At 38.7% G+C, this 21,499-nt stretch overlaps 1 protein-coding gene across 2 annotated transcripts in view; it reads right to left on the bottom strand.

Moving 5' to 3' along the window:
• LOC149180722 (immune-associated nucleotide-binding protein 9-like) overlaps positions 1-21,499 on the bottom strand; it is a 146,397-nt gene that overhangs the window by 50,624 nt on the left and 74,274 nt on the right. Inside the window, exon 6 of one of the 2 annotated variants that reach the window (XM_089416247.1) lies at positions 9,569-9,688. The exons of the other annotated variant lie outside the window; for it this stretch is intronic. Coding sequence (XP_089272373.1) covers positions 9,569-9,688 — 120 coding nt within the window. The remainder of the gene's footprint in view (positions 1-9,568; positions 9,689-21,499) is intronic. 2 annotated transcript variants of the gene reach the window in all.

The raw sequence follows: 21,499 nt of genomic DNA, 5'->3' as shown, positions 1-21,499 counted from the left end.
TTCACTGTCAAAGAGGACGTGTGTCTTGGTCTTGGAATGGCTATCAGGTCAAGGGTCTTGGTCTTGGTATTCATCAATTGAAATCTCTATAAGAAGAATTTGTGTGTGTTTTCCTCTCAAAGATTGAAAGGTTTTGGCCCTGGCTCATGCCTACATGCTATGTCTCTTGTCTATTTATGTTCATGCATTGGTTACTGTTTGATGAAGAAGAACACTAATAGTCTAACACGAAGAAGATACTAATCTAAACAAGTAAAAATCATTCACAAGCAGTCACTAATGAAAGAGAAATCATCTAACACTAAAGCCTTAGATTTCTCAACAAATTCCACCCTAGCTTTCGGGTGAGGTTGGAGGGAAAAACTTTGTTGATCATCGGTGTTTAGAAACACAGATAATTAGTGAGACAAAAACCTCCTAGGATGAAATTTGCCGCCAATATAATAGGCTTACCTAGGTTGTTACATACATACATGGTCACGCTAGCGCCATTTACATTACAATTTTGCAAAATGGGTTTACAATGACTCAGAAAGTTGATGGTTGATGATCCCGATCCTTTGAAAAAATTGGCACAATTACTTCCTTGGAACTAGGACAAGACGTGTGAAACACGTACTCTGATGTTGATTGGGATGTTAACTCTGTTGACAGAAATAGCACATCTGGATGTTGCTTTAACTTGGGATCTGCCATGATATCTTGGATGAGCATAAAACAAAAGTTTGTAGCCCTTAGCACAGCTGAAGTCGAGTACATTATTGCTAGCATAGCTAGTTGTGAGGCAATATGGATGAGGAAGCTCTTTGGAGAGTTGTTTAAGCATGTACTAGATACGACAGTAATATACTGTGACAATAAGAGTGAGATTCGACTTGTAGAAAATCTCGTGTTCCATGACAAGTCCAAGCACATTGAGACCAAATACCACTATATTCGGGATATGGTGCAGAGAGGAGCGGTGTGGCTCCATCATATTGCAACTAATGATTAGATAGTTGAGATACTTACAAAGCCTTTGCCAAAAGGGAAGTTCTTGGTATTTAGAGTTGACCTGATACATGTGACCCTTCCTGGTGGGGGCAGTCATGGATGATCAAGAACACTGAGCTATGCTCTTCCCTCTTGTTTGAGCTCCCAAGTTGGGAATGGAGCTAAGAGAGCTCCTGGGGTTGAGGGAACTCTTGATTGTAGGTTGTGCATGATCCTTATCTTGTGTTGACAAGTGTAATCCCCCCTACCATCAAGTCTGGGTCTTGCCAAGAGTATACCCCAGTATGCATCCTACCCACAAGTTGGGCCTATTGGGAGTACCACCCATCTGGCTAATGGGTGTGGTAAAGCTTGGTTGTGCGCGATCCTTGACAAGTGGTAATCCCCCCAAGCAAATATGAGGCTTGGTTGTGCACGATCTTTGTCAAGCAGTAATCCCCCCAAGCAGAGATGAGACTTCATTATGCACGATCCTTGTCATGTATTGAAAAGTGGTAATCCCCCCAAAGTTTGTGGAAGAAGGTGTTCTACCACTTGATTCTTGAGGTGAAGCTTGGTTGTGCCCGATCCTTGTCATGTGTTAACAAGTGGTAATCCCCCCAAGCATAGATGAGATTTGGTTATGTGTGATCCTTGTCATGTGTTGACAAGTGGTAATCCCCCCAAGTTTGTGTCAAGGTAGGAAGATCCATGGATATAGGGTGATAGATGAATCTCCCCTATAATGATTCTTCTTCATTACATTGAGATATCATTGTTCCAGATGATACGGAGCAGAGATGAACAGAGACTAGTAGAGAAAGCAAAGATCTTTGATACAGAAAGAAATTCCTCGCTAGCTAAGAGAGAGTGTTGAAAATTGGTAGCTCAAGGATGAATTTCCTTATCTAAAATCTCATTTCTGACAATTCTGGAGGGACTTTCTAAAAATAGGAAGTCATGTTTAGCATCTCAAGTATGACTTCCCAAAAATGGTAAATACCTTGCATCAATTGGTAATCAAGTATAGTTGATGGAAAATCACTTAACTTATCATTAATCAATCCTAATAATTCAATCTCGACTTAATCATCAATATTATTATTATTAGTAGTAGTAGTAGTAGTATTATTGTCCTCATTATGATATTATTATATTATTATTAAAAAGAAATTCAAGTCACTCAATCATGTCATATGTATCTCCCCTCAATTAATGCATATGTTACTCTCTCTCAATTAATAGGTATGTTACACTCCCTCTTATGCACTCATTAAAGACATGGCATATTCCTCTTACACTCATTGAAGGCATGTCATAAAAGATTCCTCTTACACACTCTTTAAAGCATATGTTACACTCTCTCTTAAATGCATAAGTTACAAAGGCATGCGTACCTCTCCTTAATGGCATTTGTTACCCTCTCTCCTTAATGCCATGAGTTACACTTCCTAAAAGGGCATGAGTTACACTCCTCAAGGCATGTGAGATTCCTCCATTGAAGGCATGTGTTGCCTCTCTCCATAATGGCTTAAGTTACTCTTCTCTATTTGGCATACAAGTTACTCTAAGGCATGCTCCTCCTTTATGACAAGAATTCGTTGCTCCTCCTATATATGTACCTCATATCAGCTCATCTCCTCACTACTTATGCATTGTGAAAGAAGAATTCGAAATTGAGAGAGGGTTGGAGAGACTTGAAGAAGACTGTGAGGAAGAGAGATTTGGAGAGTAAGAGCAGAACTTGAAGGTTCATTTAGTGTTTGCATCAGTTGCTTCTATCAGTGATCTTCATGCTATAGCTTGTCATATTTGGGTGAACGTACTCATTCTCTTGACTCTCATTGTACTCCATAACTCTATTGAACAATTGATATCTAATGGAAGAAGAATCTGGTTGGGTTTTCCCCTTGTGGGTTTGGTCCTAATCATTGGACCTAAATTCTTTGTCTCATTATGTTCTTGGTTGTCTTTTATTGTGCATTTGGTTTATGTTCTACCTACAATTGCTTAACTAATATTGCAGCATAAAGAAGTTTTGTAATAAATAATTGTTACAGCATAAAACATTAGAATTTCAATAGAGGAACATGTGGATAGTTGAAGTAGAGTCGTAGGAGACCACTCCCCACTTCATCTCAATCAAATTGAATCATATCCCAACCTAACTCCAATCATATCTTGGAACTTGAAATCACTTCCTCAAAAACTGGAAGTTGTTGGAAAACTCGTGGTCCCTTTTAGAGAATTCGACTTGCAAATTTGAGCACATGTTATTTCCTTGATTCTTCGTCTTAGGTGGAGTTCACATCATCCTTAATCTTCTCTTTAACTCATGGTGAATTTCCACCTCATTTTTGAGCATCTTTAACTTGGAGAGAACCTTTATTTTCTCTCATTTATTTATTTTCTAGCTAATGTATTGCCACATTTTCCCCTCGACTTACGAAAAGTGGGTTTTGAGGGTCTATAAGTGATTTTTCACCCCCTCAAAGTGGGTCTTGGTAGAAATTTGAGGTGTAGAGGTCTAATTTTGATTACTCATACCCCCTAGAACTCTAGACATCACTTATTACAATTTTATTAAAAAAATTATTAAAAATCCCATCCTGTGGGAAATTTTAATAATTTTAAAAAATGACACCTAAACCTAATCAAATTCTGCGAAATTTTACAACTGATCTAACATGGTAATATACATTGAATCTAGACACGCTAGCATCACGTTTACAATATCCCTACAGGGCTGCAGAATCTAAGTATAATGAAGGAGAGCAGAAAGGGGCTTAGAAGCCCTGATGAAATCTGGAACTCTGAATGGTCGGATAGTGCAAGAATGTTCTAATATATCCTTGGGCATGTTGAAAAAAGTGTAACTAGGTTCGGTCTTCATAAATGTAATTTTGAACTTTGTATTCATAAAAGAAAAGAAATATTATTTTTGTTATATTTATCAATGAGTTTCTTGCTCATTGAAATAGGTCTAGCACATGTCAAAGTGCTATAGGTAAGTCAAAGAGTCAAAAGAAAAAGTTGAAGATCCTTAAGGGCATGTTATACCATGCAGATAGTTGAAGTAGAGTGGTAGGAGACCAATCCCCACTTCATCTCAATCAAATTGAATCATATCCCAACCTAACTCCAATCATATCTTGGAACTTGAAATCACTTCCTCAAACACTGGAAGTTGTTGGAAAACTCAAGGTCCCTTTTAGAGAATTCGACTTGCAAATTTGAGCACATGTTATTTCCTTGATTCTTCGTCTTAGGTGGAGTCCACATCATCCTTAATCTTCTCTTCAACTCTTGGTGAATTTCCACCTCATTTTTTAGCATCTTTAACTTGGAGAGAACCTTTATTTTCTCTCATTTATTTATTTTCTAGCTAATTTATTGCCACATTTTCCCCTCGACTTACAAAAAGTGGGTTTTGAGGGTCTATAAGTGATTTTTCACCCCCTCAAAGTGTGTCTTAGTAGAAATTTGAGGTGTAGAGGTCTAATTTTGATTACTCATTCCCCCTAGAACTCTAGACATCACTTATTACAATTTTATTAAAAATCCCATCTTGCGGGAAATTTTAATAATTTTAAAAAATGACACCTAAACCTAATCAAATTCTGCGAAAGTTTACAACTGATCTAACATGGTAATATACATTGAATCTAGACATGCTAGCATCATGTTTACAATATCCCTACAGGGCTGCGGAATTTGAGTATAATGAAGGAGAGAAGAAAGGGGCTTAGAAGCCCTGATGAAATCTGGAACTCTAAATGGTCGGATAGTGCAGGAATGTTCTAATATATCCTTGGGCATGTTGAAAAAAGTGTAACTAGGTTCGGTCTTCATAAATGTAATTTTGATCTTTGTATTTATAAAAGAAAAGAAATATTACTTTTGTTATATTTATCAATGAGTTTCTTGCTTATTGAAATAGGTCTAGCACATGTCAAAGTGCTATAGGTAAGTCAAAGAGTAAAAGAAAAAGTTGAAGACCCTTAGGGGCATGTTACCCCATGTATGTTTATGTATTAGAATCAAAGATATCCCTCCAAGCAAAGTCACAAGTCCTCTCCATACAACGACATCACCAAAAATGCTAATCTCAAGTAGAAAGATGAAGTTAGCCTCAAGTCGGCCTAAAGGAGGAATTGTTAAAATTGGCAACTAGGGCCAAACTTCGTGTGGGTCATCTTATTAATGGACGCTGATATTTTTCTTGGATCCCTCTCATCGAGAGGTGTAGGATTGATCTAAAGATCATCCAATTCTAATAAGTATTCATGGAGATATGAATTTATTTGTGTTATGGGACAATTCGTCAAGGTCAGCCAATAACCAAATATACCCCACTTATGCTCAACGTTTTACAATAAAAGGAGGAGGCCTTCAAGTCATTTGCACACACACTCTTCTTGTGATCTCTTCCTCTCCACGTGTCTTTGGGTTTTGGTGGGAGGAGAGATACTAAGAGTATACACTAGACTAAGTCTTATGATGCCTTAGCCGCAGTAAGGAGGATGCCCTAGCAGCAGTCTAGCCGCAGTTAAAGGAGGAACATCTAGACGCAGTCAAAAGAGAAGGCTCTACGCAGATCTAAGGAGCAACTAGAGGAGGCTTCTAGCCACACCATTTAAGGGTGCCCTAGGCCGCAGTCAATGAGGGTTTTTATGCAATAAGACGAGGCACTTATACACAGTAAAGGGAAGACCTTAATCTGCAGTTGAGGGTGACACTTACTCACAAAAAGGAAGTCTCTTAGCCGCAGTTGGAGAGGCCCTAATCAACAGCAAATGAAGGCCTAAAACCGCTGCCACAAGAGGCTTTTATCTAGCCCTAATATGCAGTTAGGAAATGTCCTAAATCTGTTGTCCAAGAAGCACTTAAATGCTGTCCAGGAGGAGCATTAATATGTTGTGAAAGAAGCCCTCAAACCATAGTTAGAAGAGCCCTTATCACAGCATTAAAAGGAACCCTCAAACGCAGCAAGGATAGAGATATCTAGCCGCAGAAAAAGGAGGTACCTAACCGCAGTTTGATGTATGATCTATCAGCTGTCCAAAGGAGCTTCAATACGCTGCAAAAGAGGTCAACTAAGGAAGCCCTAACACATCAAGAAGAAGCATGATCAGATTGTTGTAGGTGATAGCTCATTGCTATAGATAACAGTAATGTGATAGAGGCTGTTCCAGGTATGAGACTGTTTGTAGAAGTGAAAGCCACAGTGATAAGAGGAAACTGTGTGATGATGAAGTATGCCCGCAGACTTAGATCAGACCTAGTAGGACTGATTTCATATGCAGATTGGGTACTGATATACTGATGCATTTATAACTGTTTTGAGGTCTTGTACTTCTGTGTTGCTATGTGCTAGGCCACAGGCCATAGCACCATAGCAAAGGTTTCTTTGGGGATGCTCTCTCTTAAGTCTATTTTGAAGATCATATAGGAAGCGTTGGGCAACCTCAGATATCCTCATCAGATCAGCAAGTTTATACATGGGTCAACTACAAGCATGAAGAATCATGGACAATAGCAACATGGTAAAGCATGGACAGCAGCAAGTACAGTGCAGCAAGTACATTGGGACGGCAGTAAGCATGGTGCAGCAATGGCACTATGTACAACAATGATAAACATTGGGACAGCAGCTGCATGAGGTCCCGGATTGTGATGATGGGTGCAGCATGGTGCAACACGGTGAGCTACAACACATGGACGAGATGCAACACAATGATAGGTGAAAGAGTCACCTTGGAGAATCAGTTGAAGCAGCATGTCTTCCACTGATCTCATGTAGAGATGATCTATTCTCTTATCTAGAAAGTCAAAGTGTTGACTTTTGTCGTAAATGTACTATCTCTCTCTCTCTCTGCTTAACTTTTGAAGAACATAGAAGAAGAATTGGTCAAGGGTTTCCCTACATTGGGGTTTGTCCCTGGCTAGCACCACATCTTATGTCCTCTTGTCTTGGCTTTAATGTTGATGTGATTGCTAACCAAGAAAAGATATTGAGCTAACTGTGAAAATTGAAATAAACTGCTCTAAGCATAGAACATACCTAAAATTAACAGGGACAGACCTCTAATATATGGAGGTTGTCCACTCCTCTAACGAAAAGACACAATCACCTCTGAAATCAGTGAGAAGGAAGACGAGTTAAGGGTGAAGGGAAAGCGAAGAAAAGAAGCCTCTAGTGCAGCGAAGAAAGAGGAAGAAACACCGAGCCTTGGAAGTCTGTTCTAAGGGTGAACTACAGTCACGTGCGAGAAAAGGAGGGCTATCTACGGTCATTACAGCAGCACTATCACAGTCACATATCTCTCATTGTTTGGGCTATCAAAGTAGGCCTATAAGGCCTCTCTCTCAAGCGAAGAAGAAGCTCACTCAAGTGAGGAAGAAAGGAAGACTCTAGCATAAGAATCTTGAAGGAATCCTCCCACACGTGCGAGAAACTAGGGCTGCACTACAGTCATAACAAGTCTGCAACTACACATCAAGAAGGAGCTCAGTTGGACAAGAGAAGGAAGGTATCCTTATAGGTGAAAGACTTCACTAAGGACCAAAGATAAGTATCTCTTCTAGAGCTAGCATAACAAGGACTATCACTAGTTACCGAAAGAACGAAGTGTCGGAAAGAGGATGAAGTGTCGGGGAACGAACTGTCGGGGAGCGAAGTGTCGGGAAACAAAGTGTCAGAAGAAGGAAGGATTTGACTTGTGCTTGGAGGATATTCTTGTCAAGGGTCTAGGGTTTGGCATTGATCAATAGAAGCTTCCATAAGAGAAATTTACGAAAGGGTTTTCCTCTCTAAAAGAGAGAGATTTTGCCCTGGCAGAGAGCCAATATCTTGTGTTCTTGTTTCTTATGTTTTCGTAGCAGTTTGATGAAGTAAACACACATAACTAATAATAAGAGAAGAAGATCAAGCTAACAAGAAAATTGAAAGAGTGCTTCACAAATTATTATCAAGTCTAGAAGAATCCTATTTATCTAATTGCCCTAGATTCTTCAACAAGGCACCGGCATGGAGTCTTCAAAAAAAAATCAGGTGAAACTTTAGTGATCAACAGGTCCTTTATAGAATATATCAAGATTCTCTTAGCCTTGGCTTCATTTTTGTTATACTTGGCTTACCCCTCAACTCCCTTTGGCTCTGTAATAACTTTCTCCACGTGATTTTGAAGGTCATTCTCTTCTAAGATAAGGAGTATCCTAGTCTTCCAAGATCTAAAGTTGATGGCACTATCTAACCTATCTTCAAATTTGAGACTTCGTGTCATTTTGACAAGAGATCCAAAAACCAATCAAACCATTGAACACGTGTCTCTTACGCTGACTTCAATGGTTGCTCTTTCAACAAAGCTCTAATCCCACGTTGAATTTTCTACAAGATGCATAGTAGAATCCATTTTTCTACCAGATTACTTCCTAATGATGTTCATAGTATTCTATGCCACTGATATCATTAAGAAATTACACTTCTAAAAATATCAATAGTAAATGTAGCGGAAACGGTAAATATCATAAAAAGAAAACCATGCACAATAGAAACAATATTTTCACCCTAGGAAACCCAACCTTAGGAGAAACCCCAACAATTTTTAGTTAGATGAAATTATTCTTCAGCAAGGTTTACAAATCAACAATTTGTCTAGAAACCTATGCCAATAATCCAAAACAAACTTCGGTCTAGTCAAACTCGACCCTGTGATCAACAGTTGTGGTCAACTCTTCCCACGTGCTATCAAACTCAGCCTGGTATTCTATGCCACTGATATCATTAAGAAATTACACTTCTAAAAATATCAATAGTAAATGTAGCGGAAACGGTAAATATCATAAAAAGAAAACCATGCACAATAGAGACAATATTTTCACCCTAGGAAACCCAACCTTAGGAGAAACCCCAACAATTTTTAGTTAGGAGAAATTATTCTTCAGCAAGGTTTACAAATCAATAATTTGTCTAGAAACCTATGCCAATAATCCAAAACAAACTTCGGTCTAGTCAAACTCGACCCTGTGATCAACAGTTGTGGTCAACTCTTCCCACGTGCTATCAAACTCAGCCTGTTTTGTGGTCAAACTCAGTCAAGTCACTCAATTAAACCACAGTCAAAAATCGGTCAAATAGGCTACTCAAACAATTCGGTCAACTCTAATCAAAAGTCTTGTCAATGCTCCTTCACAAGTTGCGCCAAGAGAGAGAAGAAAAGGTGATCTCCAAACCAATTTCTCCTTGCTCAAATTTGCTCTTTGTTGGTCATAAAAAATGAAGTGTCACATCATCTATATATACTAGTTGAATGGGGTGAAATAACCCAAGGGACACATCCCTTCACCCTGCTGGGTCGACTTGACTTTTATGGGCCATTCAAAAATCATTTTTTTTTTAATTCTTCATAATTCTTCTAGGCCAACTTGGGCATGCGAGAATACCTCCCAATGCTACACAAAAAATCAACACAACATCTACAATGAATAAATAGACAAGAAAGACAATGAATTATATTTTCATCGAGTAAAAAATAGCTAAAAAGGAAAGACATTAAAATTTGAAAGTTTGAAACAAATTTTATTTCATGCTTACCTAGCATCCTAGTGGTCTTGCCTTGAATAGCCATATCATGAACAAATGTCCCAACAACCAGCTTATATGTCTCCATTTGTTTGGAAATATTGAGCATTCAACAAGAGTCGACACCATTCTCTGAACACATTGGAAAAATCCATCCATAACCTCAACATCAAATCTAAAACCACAAGAATAAGAATACGTGGAGTTGAAGTAAATCCATGTTACAAGAATTGGATGATGGGGTGTAATGTTCCATTGCTCATCAAACACATGTTGAAGAATGTAACTAGGTTCGGTATTCATAATTGTATAATGTAATTTATTTGACAAAAGAAATGTTATTATGAATAAAAATGACTTATTAAAGCATGGTTCCCATGCTCGGGTCATCATTTTTTAGGTCAAAGCCTCCATTGTAGGTTTCTAGGTTTTATATTGAGTCAATAGAGTCGTCGTCAATTTTATTAGACCCTTCTTAGGCTTTTGTATCATGTAAAAAGAATTATTTTTTAGTCAAATAGGTCATTTGACACCTCCACACCAAGTCGGCCCTATCCTAATGAAGTTGGGCTACATTAGGGCAATTCGACCCATAGAAGAGGCTACATATAGAGAGGTAGTTCGATCCATTTGCATCACTCACTCAACAAGTTTGATACACAAGAAAGAGAGGCATAAAAAGTGTGAAGTTGCTAAACAAGGAAGAAGATTGAAAGAGAAGACAAAATCGAAGTTTTGGACTATTTTTCTCTCACACGTGCAAAGTTACTGGGCTATTGTTGGGGCCGAAATTCTGCTACTACAAGCTCTAAACTCTAGGTCGAAGTTGCTGCTGGAAAACTATCATTTCAAGAAGAAGGGTTGACTTGGTGATTAGAGGAAGTCTGTGTCTAGGTCAAAGAGTCTTGGATTATCTCATCTTGTCTTTGAATCTACTGAAGGAAGAGTTCAAATTGGTTTTTCCCTTTATAGGGGTTTTGCCCTCGTTGTCTGCCTACATCTTGTGTCTCTTGTTCTTGTGATCTTCATATACACATAAATTGGTAATTGCTTGAAGAAACATAATATAATAAAGAAGTAAAAGAAGCCAACATAATTCACAAGTAATTATCAAGAAGAAGAAATCAAACCCTAATTACTACTAACATTGATTTGTCAACAACACATCCATATCTAGCCTCATCTAGTGAATCCCTCCTTCCCCTTGTCCTCATAGTATCAAAAGATAGCTTCCATTGCCTTATCCATGGGCTCATACATGTACTCAAACCTTTACCAAAAGTTCAATAATGGCACACAACTCTTGCACTCCCATCCAAAAACTCTAATTATGTCTCACAAGTTTGGCTATTGCTTGCTCATCTACTTTAGTGTTGTAGGCATAACATTCCACTCATCTAAAAAAACATCCTCTGCAACTTCAACATAGAATTGTGGAGAGATTGAAGAGAAATGAAGTTGATGACAAAAAGATTGTCGGATAGTCACAAACTTACTCTTTGTTCCCTACAAAATATCTCATGAGTGTAAGTGTGTGTGTGTGTATTGTGAAACTCCCAGTTGAATCAACGATTTCCTTGGTCCAAGAAATTTTTCCCATGTCCTCTAACATCAAATCAAAGCAATAGACAGCAAAAGGAGTCCAATACCTCTCCCTAAGCAATCTTCCAATGGGAACATAATTAGTAGCATTTTCTATAATGACTTGGACAAAATACTATGAACCTATCTCCTAGATGAAGCCATCCAACAACTCATGTAATAACTATGCACCTTTAACATATGTGATGCATTAACAAATTTGATAGGCATTGTCCCCCTAGGACAATTAACCACGAAATTGAGAATGGACATATCCTTCCATCTATCCAACCATATATCATAATGGTGCATCTAGTTATCTTCCATGATTCCTTAAGCCAGCCAATCTCTTAGGGGAATTAAACTTTTCCCCTTGAAGGAGAGGCCCACTCAAGTTATTACAAGAAGGGTCGTTGTTCTTGGAAATGTTGAAAGGAATGTCACTCCAAAGAAAACATCTAGCCACGAACTTGTTGACTTCCTTCTCCCTTGTTTTAAATATTAACCGAATAGAAGGTTATCCCCTAAGCATCAACCTCAACACAAGGAAAGTTGAGGATGTGGAGAGCATTATGGAAATTTTGCCTAGTGATTAGGCTTCCCCCACCCCTAAGAAGCTTGTCTTTTTATTTGCAAGCTCAAGCCTCATTTCTTTCCTCTGATCTCTCTTCATAGTCATATCAAGCAGTGTTGATAATATCGGTGATTTTTGGAAATATCGTGATATTTTCGGCAAGCCGAAATATCGCCAAGAAAATATCGCGATATTTACAAGAAATCGTTGATATCTCAGCAAAATATCGTGCAACGATAGGAAAAATCGTCAGGCAGGCTGGGTCACGGCTAGAAAAGGGAATTTGCTCATTTCATTTGCTCATTTCGGTTTCTGGGTCTTGGAGAAGGAAGGGGAAAAACTTTGTGGTGGTTGTCAAGGAGGGATTGAGGATCAAACAGCCATTATCACCACCAACTAAGAATATTTTGTGGATCAAAGATTGAAGAACAATGAGACAAACTTAATTTCTTCCATTAACAGGTATGTTCTTTGCTCATTTCAGTTTCTAAGTCTTGGAGAAGGAAGCGGAAGAGCTTTGTGGTGGTTGTTAAGGAGGGATTGAGGATCAAACAGCGATTATCAGCACCAACTAAGAATTTTTTGTGGATCAAAGATTGAAGAACAGTGAGACAAACTTAATTTCTTCCATTAACAAGTATGTTCTTAAAAACCCCTATGTTAATGATTTTTTTCATAGATTTAAGGTTATGCTTGCTTGCCTCTTTGCCTACCAACATTTCGCTTCTTTTTTTTCCATTCGTTATGATTTTCATGCCCATGAGCCAATGCAAGGGTTTTCTCCATATTTGGACAACAAGTTTCATTTCTTTTTTTAACTTTCTTATGCACCCTCTTATTGCCATTTTTCATTGAATTCACGTTGCAAATAATGTGGTAAAAAAATATTTTTTTAAATGAGGTGGTTATTACTTATTATTTTTTGTGTATGGGTGTTTAATCATTAATGCCAATTTTTTGTTTTTTTGGTGCCCTAGGTTTGAATTAGTTCACTACAAATATGCCAAAAGCCTTAGACCGATTTTGGGAGTATGGGGACCCTGATGGTGCGAAAAATCGAGCATATCTATCACGCAAATTGTGTGGGACTGGATGACAGGAGGGTTACGTGATTGAAATACCATCCAACTAGACTCTCTAGATATGATGTTGGGCTTTGTGCGGTTTCTAGTGCAGCGCTTATACAAAAAAAGCAATTGATGAAAAAGACAGAAAGAAGGAAGAGGTAGAAAGAAACAAGGTTGAACATGCACGTAGATCTTTCGGGATATCTTCTTCTAATTTTGAGGTCGAGGGTAGTGGGAGGGGCTCCACAATGTCACCTGCTACTACTAGTGCTAATGTTACTAGGAGTGGGAGGTCATCATTTTTTGTTCCACGAACAAGACATGGAGCACAACCTTCCATACAATCAATTGTTAAAAAAAGGGAGAAGCAAGAAGCATAGAGTTATGGGAAGGTGTCTTTTCTAGAGCGACTTACATCTCAACATCACCAAAACCAATCCATTTTGGCAGCGAATGTGTGATGCTATAGTTGTTGTGGGCCCAGGGTACAAAAGTGCTACATATGAGGAGTTGCGTGGGCCAATCCTTCGAGCAGAAAAGCAGGACATCAACTCTAGGTTGGCGGAGTTGAAACAAACATGGGAAGTGTCTAGATGCACAGTGATGTCTAATGGTTGGACAAATAGGAAGGGTAGGACCCTTCTAAATTTCTTGGTACATTGTCCTAAAGGTACCGTGTTTATTAAATCAGTGGATGCATCAGCACATATGAAAGATACAACAATGATATGTGAGTTATTAGATGTGTTCATCCAGGATATTGGCGTGCAAAATGTGGTGCAAATCATAACAGATAATGCAGTTAATTATGTGTCTGCCAACAGGATGCTTATGGAGAGGCACTGCACATTGTTCTGGACTTAGTGTGTAGCACATTGTATCAATTTGCTGCTTGAGGATATGGGGAAACTCTTCTTCATCAAGGAGGCGATTGATATGGCTAGGAGCGTCCCGAAGTTTATATATAACCAAGCTTTTGTTCTTAGCCTCATGAGGAGATACACTAGAAACAAGGAGCTGCGGTTTCCTGCAATCACACATTTTGCCACCAACTTTATTACTCTTTAGTCTTTGTTTCGATGCCAGTTTGAGTTGAAGCAAATGTTTGTTTCTGATGAGTGGTGTGATTGTAGATACAGCGGGAGATAGGACGGGAGAACCATTGCAAAAATGGTGTACACTGACACATTTTGGCAGGGAGTAGAAGAAGTGTGCTCAGTTAGTGAACCTATAGTAAAGGTTCTGAGATTGGTAGATGGGGACAAGCTTGCAATGGCTTATTTGTATGAGGCCATGGATAGGGCCAAGGAGGCCATTCGTTCTTATTATGCAGACAAGGGTTCTGCTGGGCTTGATAGACATATGATGTTATGGGATGTGATTGATAGTCGGTGGACAGGGATGCTTCATCGACCCATTCATGCAGCAGCACTCTTCCTCAACCCCGCATTTTCATACAAATGCACCTTTGATTTGGTGGTGATGTGATGGAAGGGCTCCATTCCTGTATTCAGAGGATGGTACCTGACCCTGAGCTTCGTAGCAAAATCAATCTCGAGATACAATGTCATCGGGATTGTGTTGGCCTATTTGGCTTTGATGATGCCATTAGGGATAGGCCCCTCTTCATGCCACATAAGTGACAAGTCATCACTCATTAGAATTTTCAATTTAGAATTTACTTATTTATAATTCTAGATTTTTAAAATTCAATTATGTAGCTTTTATTTGAAAGTTTAATTATGTTTTAAGTTTTTGACTTTTTTATTTCTTTATTTTGTTGTAGATATTTGGTGGCAACGCTGCTATGGTGCAAGGGCACCAAATTTGCAAAAACTGGGCATAAGAATCCTGAGTCAAACATGTAGCTCTTCAGGGTGTGAGCTCAATTGGAGTGTATTTGAGAAAATATACTCAAAAAAGCGCAACAGGTATAACTTTGAGCTTCATCCTTCAGTTGAGCAATTACATTTATTGTAGTTTTAAATTTTTTATTTATGGCCCTCAAGTGTCAAAACTCAACACTCATTAGTTTTTTTGACACTCTTATAGGTTGGAGTTCTCACGCCTCAATGATTTAGTGTATGTGCATTACAATATCTGACTTCTAGTGAAGAAAATAGAAGCACCAATGGATCCAGATGCCATTTCCCTAGACAATATTGATGTATTGTCTCAGTGGATGGTGGAGTTTGAGGTGCTCATTTTGGAGGAGTCACCTTCATGGTTAAAGCCAGAGGATCCATTAGAACAGGCGCAGCAAGAGGAGGAGGACACGATGGAGGAACAGCACAAGGAGGAGGAGGACACGATGGAGGAGAAGACTGTGGGAGCATCATCATCAGCACCATCTGCTATAGATATGGGAGAGCATAGCTCCATACCCAGCACTCATTATTTGTCATTAGGTGCAAGGGTGGGGCCTTCTACTGCTAGGGGCAAGCCTGGCAAACGGCCCATCATGTTTTCCTGTAAAAGGGGGAGAGGGCATTGATTTCATATAGATAGCTGCTAGCTTTATTTGTTTTGCTACATATAACTCATGATGATGAGATACTTTTATATATGTGATGTTATTTTGTATTGGTTCTCCACATTTGAGTCCTTGATTGGACAATTATCAAGGATCAGCATGATTTGGTATTGCCTTTGATGTATCATTTTTATTTTACATCATATATATCAGTGCTTTCTTCATATTTATGTGCCAATGTGTTTATTTCATGTTGTTATTGCTTTATATGTTTAAAAATATGAAATAAATAAATATAAAAAAATAAAATAAAATATATATATATAATGCATTTTTTATGCTTGTCGATATTTTGCCGATACTGATATCAAGTATTCGTTGGTTTACAATATAGAGACTTTATGGTATAGACGTTGAAGAAATATCCACTTCATACACTAGGATTTTGTCAAGGTGGCATTTCAAGCGGTTGATTCTATCGAACATTTTCATTCCACAGAGCCTGAAATTCAGCCTCGGTTTATGATGACCCTCATAAGGTTCACCATAATCCCACATTGCATCCAATAGCTTTGGAATTTTTGTTGAAATTCTAGTGTTGCAATGACTAGAATAGTTTTTCACTATTGGTATACTTCTATTGATGCAATCAGTTCCTTCTTTATGCTTTAAACAACAAGTAGCTATACATGAAAAACTTCAACCATTCAATTCTTCAATACGAGCAGTAAATAGAGATCACAGTAGACAATAAACAATAAGAGACAAGAAACACCGTGATTAGGCTCACAGCTAAGGCAAAACCCACAAGGGGAAAACCCAAAAATTATTTCTTTATGAGAGATATTTTGTCCATCAAAAGTACATCAAAATGTTCCAATAAATCCAAATCAGTATTTAATGAAATACCAGTCAAAGTCTATCAATAGAAAGAGAGATAATCAACTTCAAATCAATTGTATTAGTCTCCACAACTAGGCCGAAGTTTGGTCCTATGATCATTGTAACAAGAGGCCGAAAATAATCCTTAAGTCGCCACAAAGAAGTCAACAAATTGTCCAAAAACGCAACCCAAAATTTACATTCAAAAACCTCAATGAACATCACACCAAAAGAGCGAAGTTATAGTCAGCGAAAGTCAAGGAGCTTCTAAAGTCTTCTACCCCAATATGAACAAAACAAAAATCAATTTGATGCCAAGATCACCCAAGTCAACTGTAGTCAACGAGCCTTGAAATAGATAGTCAACGTAGCCAAAAAGAATCCTTAATCTGATCTCTGCACTTGTGGATAAGCTCTGAAGTTGTAGACCGAACTTGTGATGTTGCATGATGTTCAAATGAGAGCCAACAAGCACATATATATGAGTCCTGTGTGGGCTAGTTAGCCCTAATGGGGCCGACATGTAGGTCTCTTGAAGACGACTTGTAGGAGACAACAAATTAATTTCTTCTTCATGTTTTGCAATGAATAATGTCGACCATATCTATATTATTCTTCAACACTCCCTCTTACATAGGAGGTAGTTTTCAATTTTCTCTCAAAATCAATCTTCCTGACCAATTCATAGGTCTAACAGCCCACAACCTAAGGAAGAGAACACAATCCAAGTTTATCTCTCTCAAAATCATCATAAGGGAAAGATACATAGCATCCATCTCAAAGCATCTCCCCAACCACGAGGTCTCACAGCACATAGCCTAAGGGAGGAACCAACAAAGCATCTCCTGAGCACAACGTCTCACGTCACACAACCTACAGGAGGAATACATCTCCCAAACCATAAGGTCTCATGACATGCAACCTACAAGAGGAATCAACAATACAGCTCTTGGACTACAATGTCTCACGGCACACATCCTATAGGAGAAATCAACAATACATCTCTCGAACAACAATGTCTCACGGCACACAGCCTATAGGAGGAATACATCTCCCAAATCATAAGGTCTCACGGCACACAGCCTATAAGAGGAATCATCAATACATCTCCCGGACAACAAGGTCTCACAGCACACAGCCTACGGGAGATGGTCCATAATATGATGCTATGTAATTAGTGCTCTCTCTCTCTCTCAAAAAGGGATTCTCAACAACTCCAAGGTATTCTCTGAAATAGCCAAACTTCATCCGAGACAACGGCTTCATCAATACATCAGCAACCTGCTCATCAATAGGAACATACAAGCTTCACAGCTCCTCTCTGGACAATATTCCGAATGTAGTGATATTTGATTTCAATATGCTTTGATCTGTCATGGAACACCGAGTTCTCAGATAGCTTCACACGACTTTGATTATCACAATAGATAATTGTTAGCTCCAACATTTGATCAAATAAATCAGAGAACAATTTTTGAAACCATACAGCCTCAGAGCAAGCAGCATTAGCAAAAATGTATTCAGCTTCAGCTACACTTAGAGCAATAGAGGTTTGTTTTATGCTAGACCAAGAAACCATAGTGGAGCCCAGGTTGAAACAATATCCAGAAGCGCTCTTTCTATCATCATACCTACCAGCCCAATCAGCATCAATGAAACCATACAGTTGCCATTCCCCATTAGAAGCATATATCAGACCATAGTAAATGGTACCTCGCAAGTACCTCAATATGTGTTTAGTTGCAACCCGGTTTACACGACGACGCTCCACCAAGAATTGACCCAATGTATTAACTACATAACAAATATCAAGTCTAATTTTCACAAGATAATTCAACAAGCAAATCAATTTGTGATACATAGTAGGATCAAACAACTCTAAGTCACTATCCCAGATCTTCTTCAAGTTCATCACCGTAGGAGTGTCCATGGACTTGCAACCTATCATGCCAAATCTCTAAAGAATCGAAATAATGTACTTGACTTGGCCCACAAAGATCCCATCAGGGTTTTGCCAAATATGGCCAAGATCCTTCATCTCGAATTCAAAAACCAACTCCCTCTTACACTGGACAATTAGTACTTCTGATCCTGTCAGAAATAGGTCATTTACATACAACAACAGTATCAAGGGCTCGCCTTGAACGACTTTAAAATACAAATTTGGAACAGCATTGCTCTTCTTGAAGCCAAGACTCAACAGATAACTATCAATGTGGGAGTACCATGCACGAGCAGCCTACTTTAGCCCATACAGGGCCTTCTTCAACTTACAAATATGTGTCTCTCTATCATGGACATCAAACCCTTGAGGTTGTTCAATATAGACTTCTTCTTCAATGACCCCATTCAGAAAAGTTGTTTTGACATCCATTTGATGTAGTTTCCAACCTGCAATACAAGAAAGAGCAATAACAAATCTAATAGATGCATACCTGGCAACGGGAACAAAGGATTTTAATAACCCTCTCCTTCTTTCTGGGAGAATCCACGAATCTAGCCTTGTATTTTTCCACACTTTCATGAGTGGCATGCTTTATCTTATAGATCCATTTTGAAGACACAATGGACTTTCCTTCAGGTCTAGGCACGATCTCCCAAACATCGTTCTTCAATATAGATTGATATTCTTCAGTCATTGCATCTTTCCATACTTGCTCTTCAACAGCTTCTTCATAGGAGGATGGCTCGGACTCAATGATCTTGCACATCAAGGCTATATAACCAGAGTACTTCTTAGGCTTCTTGCTTTCCCTGAAAGTCCCACGAGCAGCAGCATGACCTTCAGCTTCCTTCAATGTTTTCTCTAACTAGGCAGGTCTCTTTCTTGTCTCAGCTACAGGAACTTTTGTAGATTCAATAGGTTCATGATCAATGTCTTCTTCATGTGGGGCTTCATTCATAGATTCAGGTTCTTGGGGCCTTGGTTCCACATTCTTTGGAGCAGTTTGTACTTCATCATCAGAGTCCAAGTGTGAACCCTTGGATTTCCAGAATGCAACATCCTCATCAAATATAACATCCCTGCAAGTCTCAATATATCGTTGCCCTGGAATATAGACACCAACGGCCTTTGAATTCTCACTGTAACCAACCGAAGTTCCCTTCTTTCCGAATGGTTCCAACTTTGTCATTTTCTCTTTGGGCACATGAATAAAAACAGGACAACCAAAGATTCTTAAATGTTCAACATTTGGTCTCTCACCTGTAAAAGTTTCTTCAGGATTCTTGTAATACAAAATTCGATGTGGGCACTGGTTTTGAACGTAGACAGCAGTCCTTGCAGCTTCTCCCCAAAGAAACATAAGCAATTCTTGATCATGAAGCATGGCTTTGACAGCTTCCATTATAGTTTTATTCTCTCTCTGCAGTTCCATTTTGTTCGGGATAGTAGGGAACTATCAACTCCCTCTTAATTCTAGCATCCCTGCATAAATCAATCAATTCATTTGATACATATCCCCCACCATTATCGGACCTTAGAGTCTTGATTCTTCTCCCTGTAGCATTTTCAACTAGTGCTTTGAATTCACGAAACTTTTCAAAGACTTGATCCTTGGTCTTTAAGAGATATATCCATGTTTTGCGAGAATAGTCATCAATGAAAGATACATAATACAAGCATCCACCCAAGGTTTTATTAGGCATGGGCCCACAGACATCAAAATGCACAAGTTCCAATATTCCTTTCGATCTACTATCACTACTAATGCATTTTCCTTTAACGTTTTTCCCAAGAGCACATCCTTTTGCTTACTCCATCATGATTTATTTTAAGTTTAGGTACACCTTTAACAAAATCTTTCCAAAACTTTGTAGTGCATATGAGCGTACTTTTTATGCCAAATCTCACTAAGTTCAAAAGTGTTGTGCAAAAGACCTTGGATTGAGTGACCAAGGAGACAATATCGTCCTCTGATTCATACCCCAATGACTTTTAGCAGTTTCAAAAGATGCATTCTTCTTCCATACTAAGGCTTGCCCATCAACAAAAGCAACTCTATATCCTTTGTCTTCAAGAGATGATATGGACAAGAATTTTTTCTTCAAACCAAGAATATATAATATATTATTAATAGATATATTACCTTTGGATTCTAATTGAAAGGATGATGTACCAATGCCCTTGACTTCATATTTGCCATTATCTCCAAGCTCAACCTTTTGAGTAAACTTCTTTTCAGTCAATTCAGATAGATGATCACAAATTCCAATCATGTGCCTAGAAGCACCACTGTCCACAAGCCAAATTTCATCATGATTTTCAATGGAACCTATAAGAGCACAAATAAATGAGTATTCAGATTCAAAATCATGTCTCCTATGCCTCCTCTTTGAAGATGGCTCATTTAGATCAACAGCAAATGCATGATGTCTTCTTCTTCTTTTACGATCATCATCACTTTCATAGTCATCTCTTTGATTCCTTTGAGAACACTGAGCTTCATAGTGACCATAAGCTTGACAGCGAAAGCGTTTAACGTTTGATAGATCGCTTTTGTCTCTTCTGTCTCGTTTATCTCTTCTATCTGGAGAGGGGGGAGGAGCTCTTCTTTGTGAAGTAGAATCCTTCTTTGAAGTAGATCAAGGACCTTGTCTTTTACCAGCACTTCTTTCAAACTTGCCAAAATTTGGTTTCTTCTTATTTCCCTCCGCATGAGCTGCAAATGCTTCTATACTTGGATCTTCAATGTCACCTCCAGAATAGAATCTTGAATCTTCTCGAGTACATGTTGTTGTTGAAATTTCTAAGTCTATCCTTTAGAAATTTAATCTGTATTCTTCTGGTTTATTTCTTCTACTTCTTAATTACGAACAATTTATTTAAAACATATAAATAACGAAATAAACACAATACAAACTCAACCATCTACAGATCAACAACTAAAAGAAAACAAACACACAAGTGACACCATTATTTTTGGACAACTCGTCCCCGGAAAAACCCAATGCGAGAAAACCAATGCAGCAGTTCTAAGGGTTTATTATTATGCAGTATATACTTGAGTACAATTGGGTGCCAAATTGGCTCACCTGACAAAGAAAAACAATCGGCAGTAATACCTCTCTATTCGGAAGCAGGTATTCAAAAAACCTGCCCCGCGAAACCCTCTCTAGCAACACTGAAGCACTACGTCAGCCCTCCTGGCCTCTGCGTCAACCGTCTGAGGCACTGCGCAGTCTCTGGGACCCTCTACGTCACTCCTACTGCCCTCTGTGTGGATCACGCAAGGTCTCTGGCCTCTGTGTTGTCTTTGCTAGGCTCTGCGTGGCCTGCTCTGGCTTTTGCGTCTGCCTCTCTGCCTTTGCGCTAGTCTCTCGGCACCATCTTTGCCTCTTTGTCCAGTACTCACTGTCCCTCACTG

This window comes from Pinus tabuliformis, chromosome 3_2, assembly GCF_031772625.1.
Source record: "Pinus tabuliformis cultivar Carrire ecotype Pingquan chromosome 3_2, CPIR1, whole genome shotgun sequence".
NCBI classification, from domain to species: Eukaryota; Viridiplantae; Streptophyta; class Pinopsida; order Pinales; family Pinaceae; genus Pinus; species Pinus tabuliformis.
Note: the sequence above shows the minus strand (reverse complement) of the source record. Positions and strands in the feature narration are given on the sequence as shown.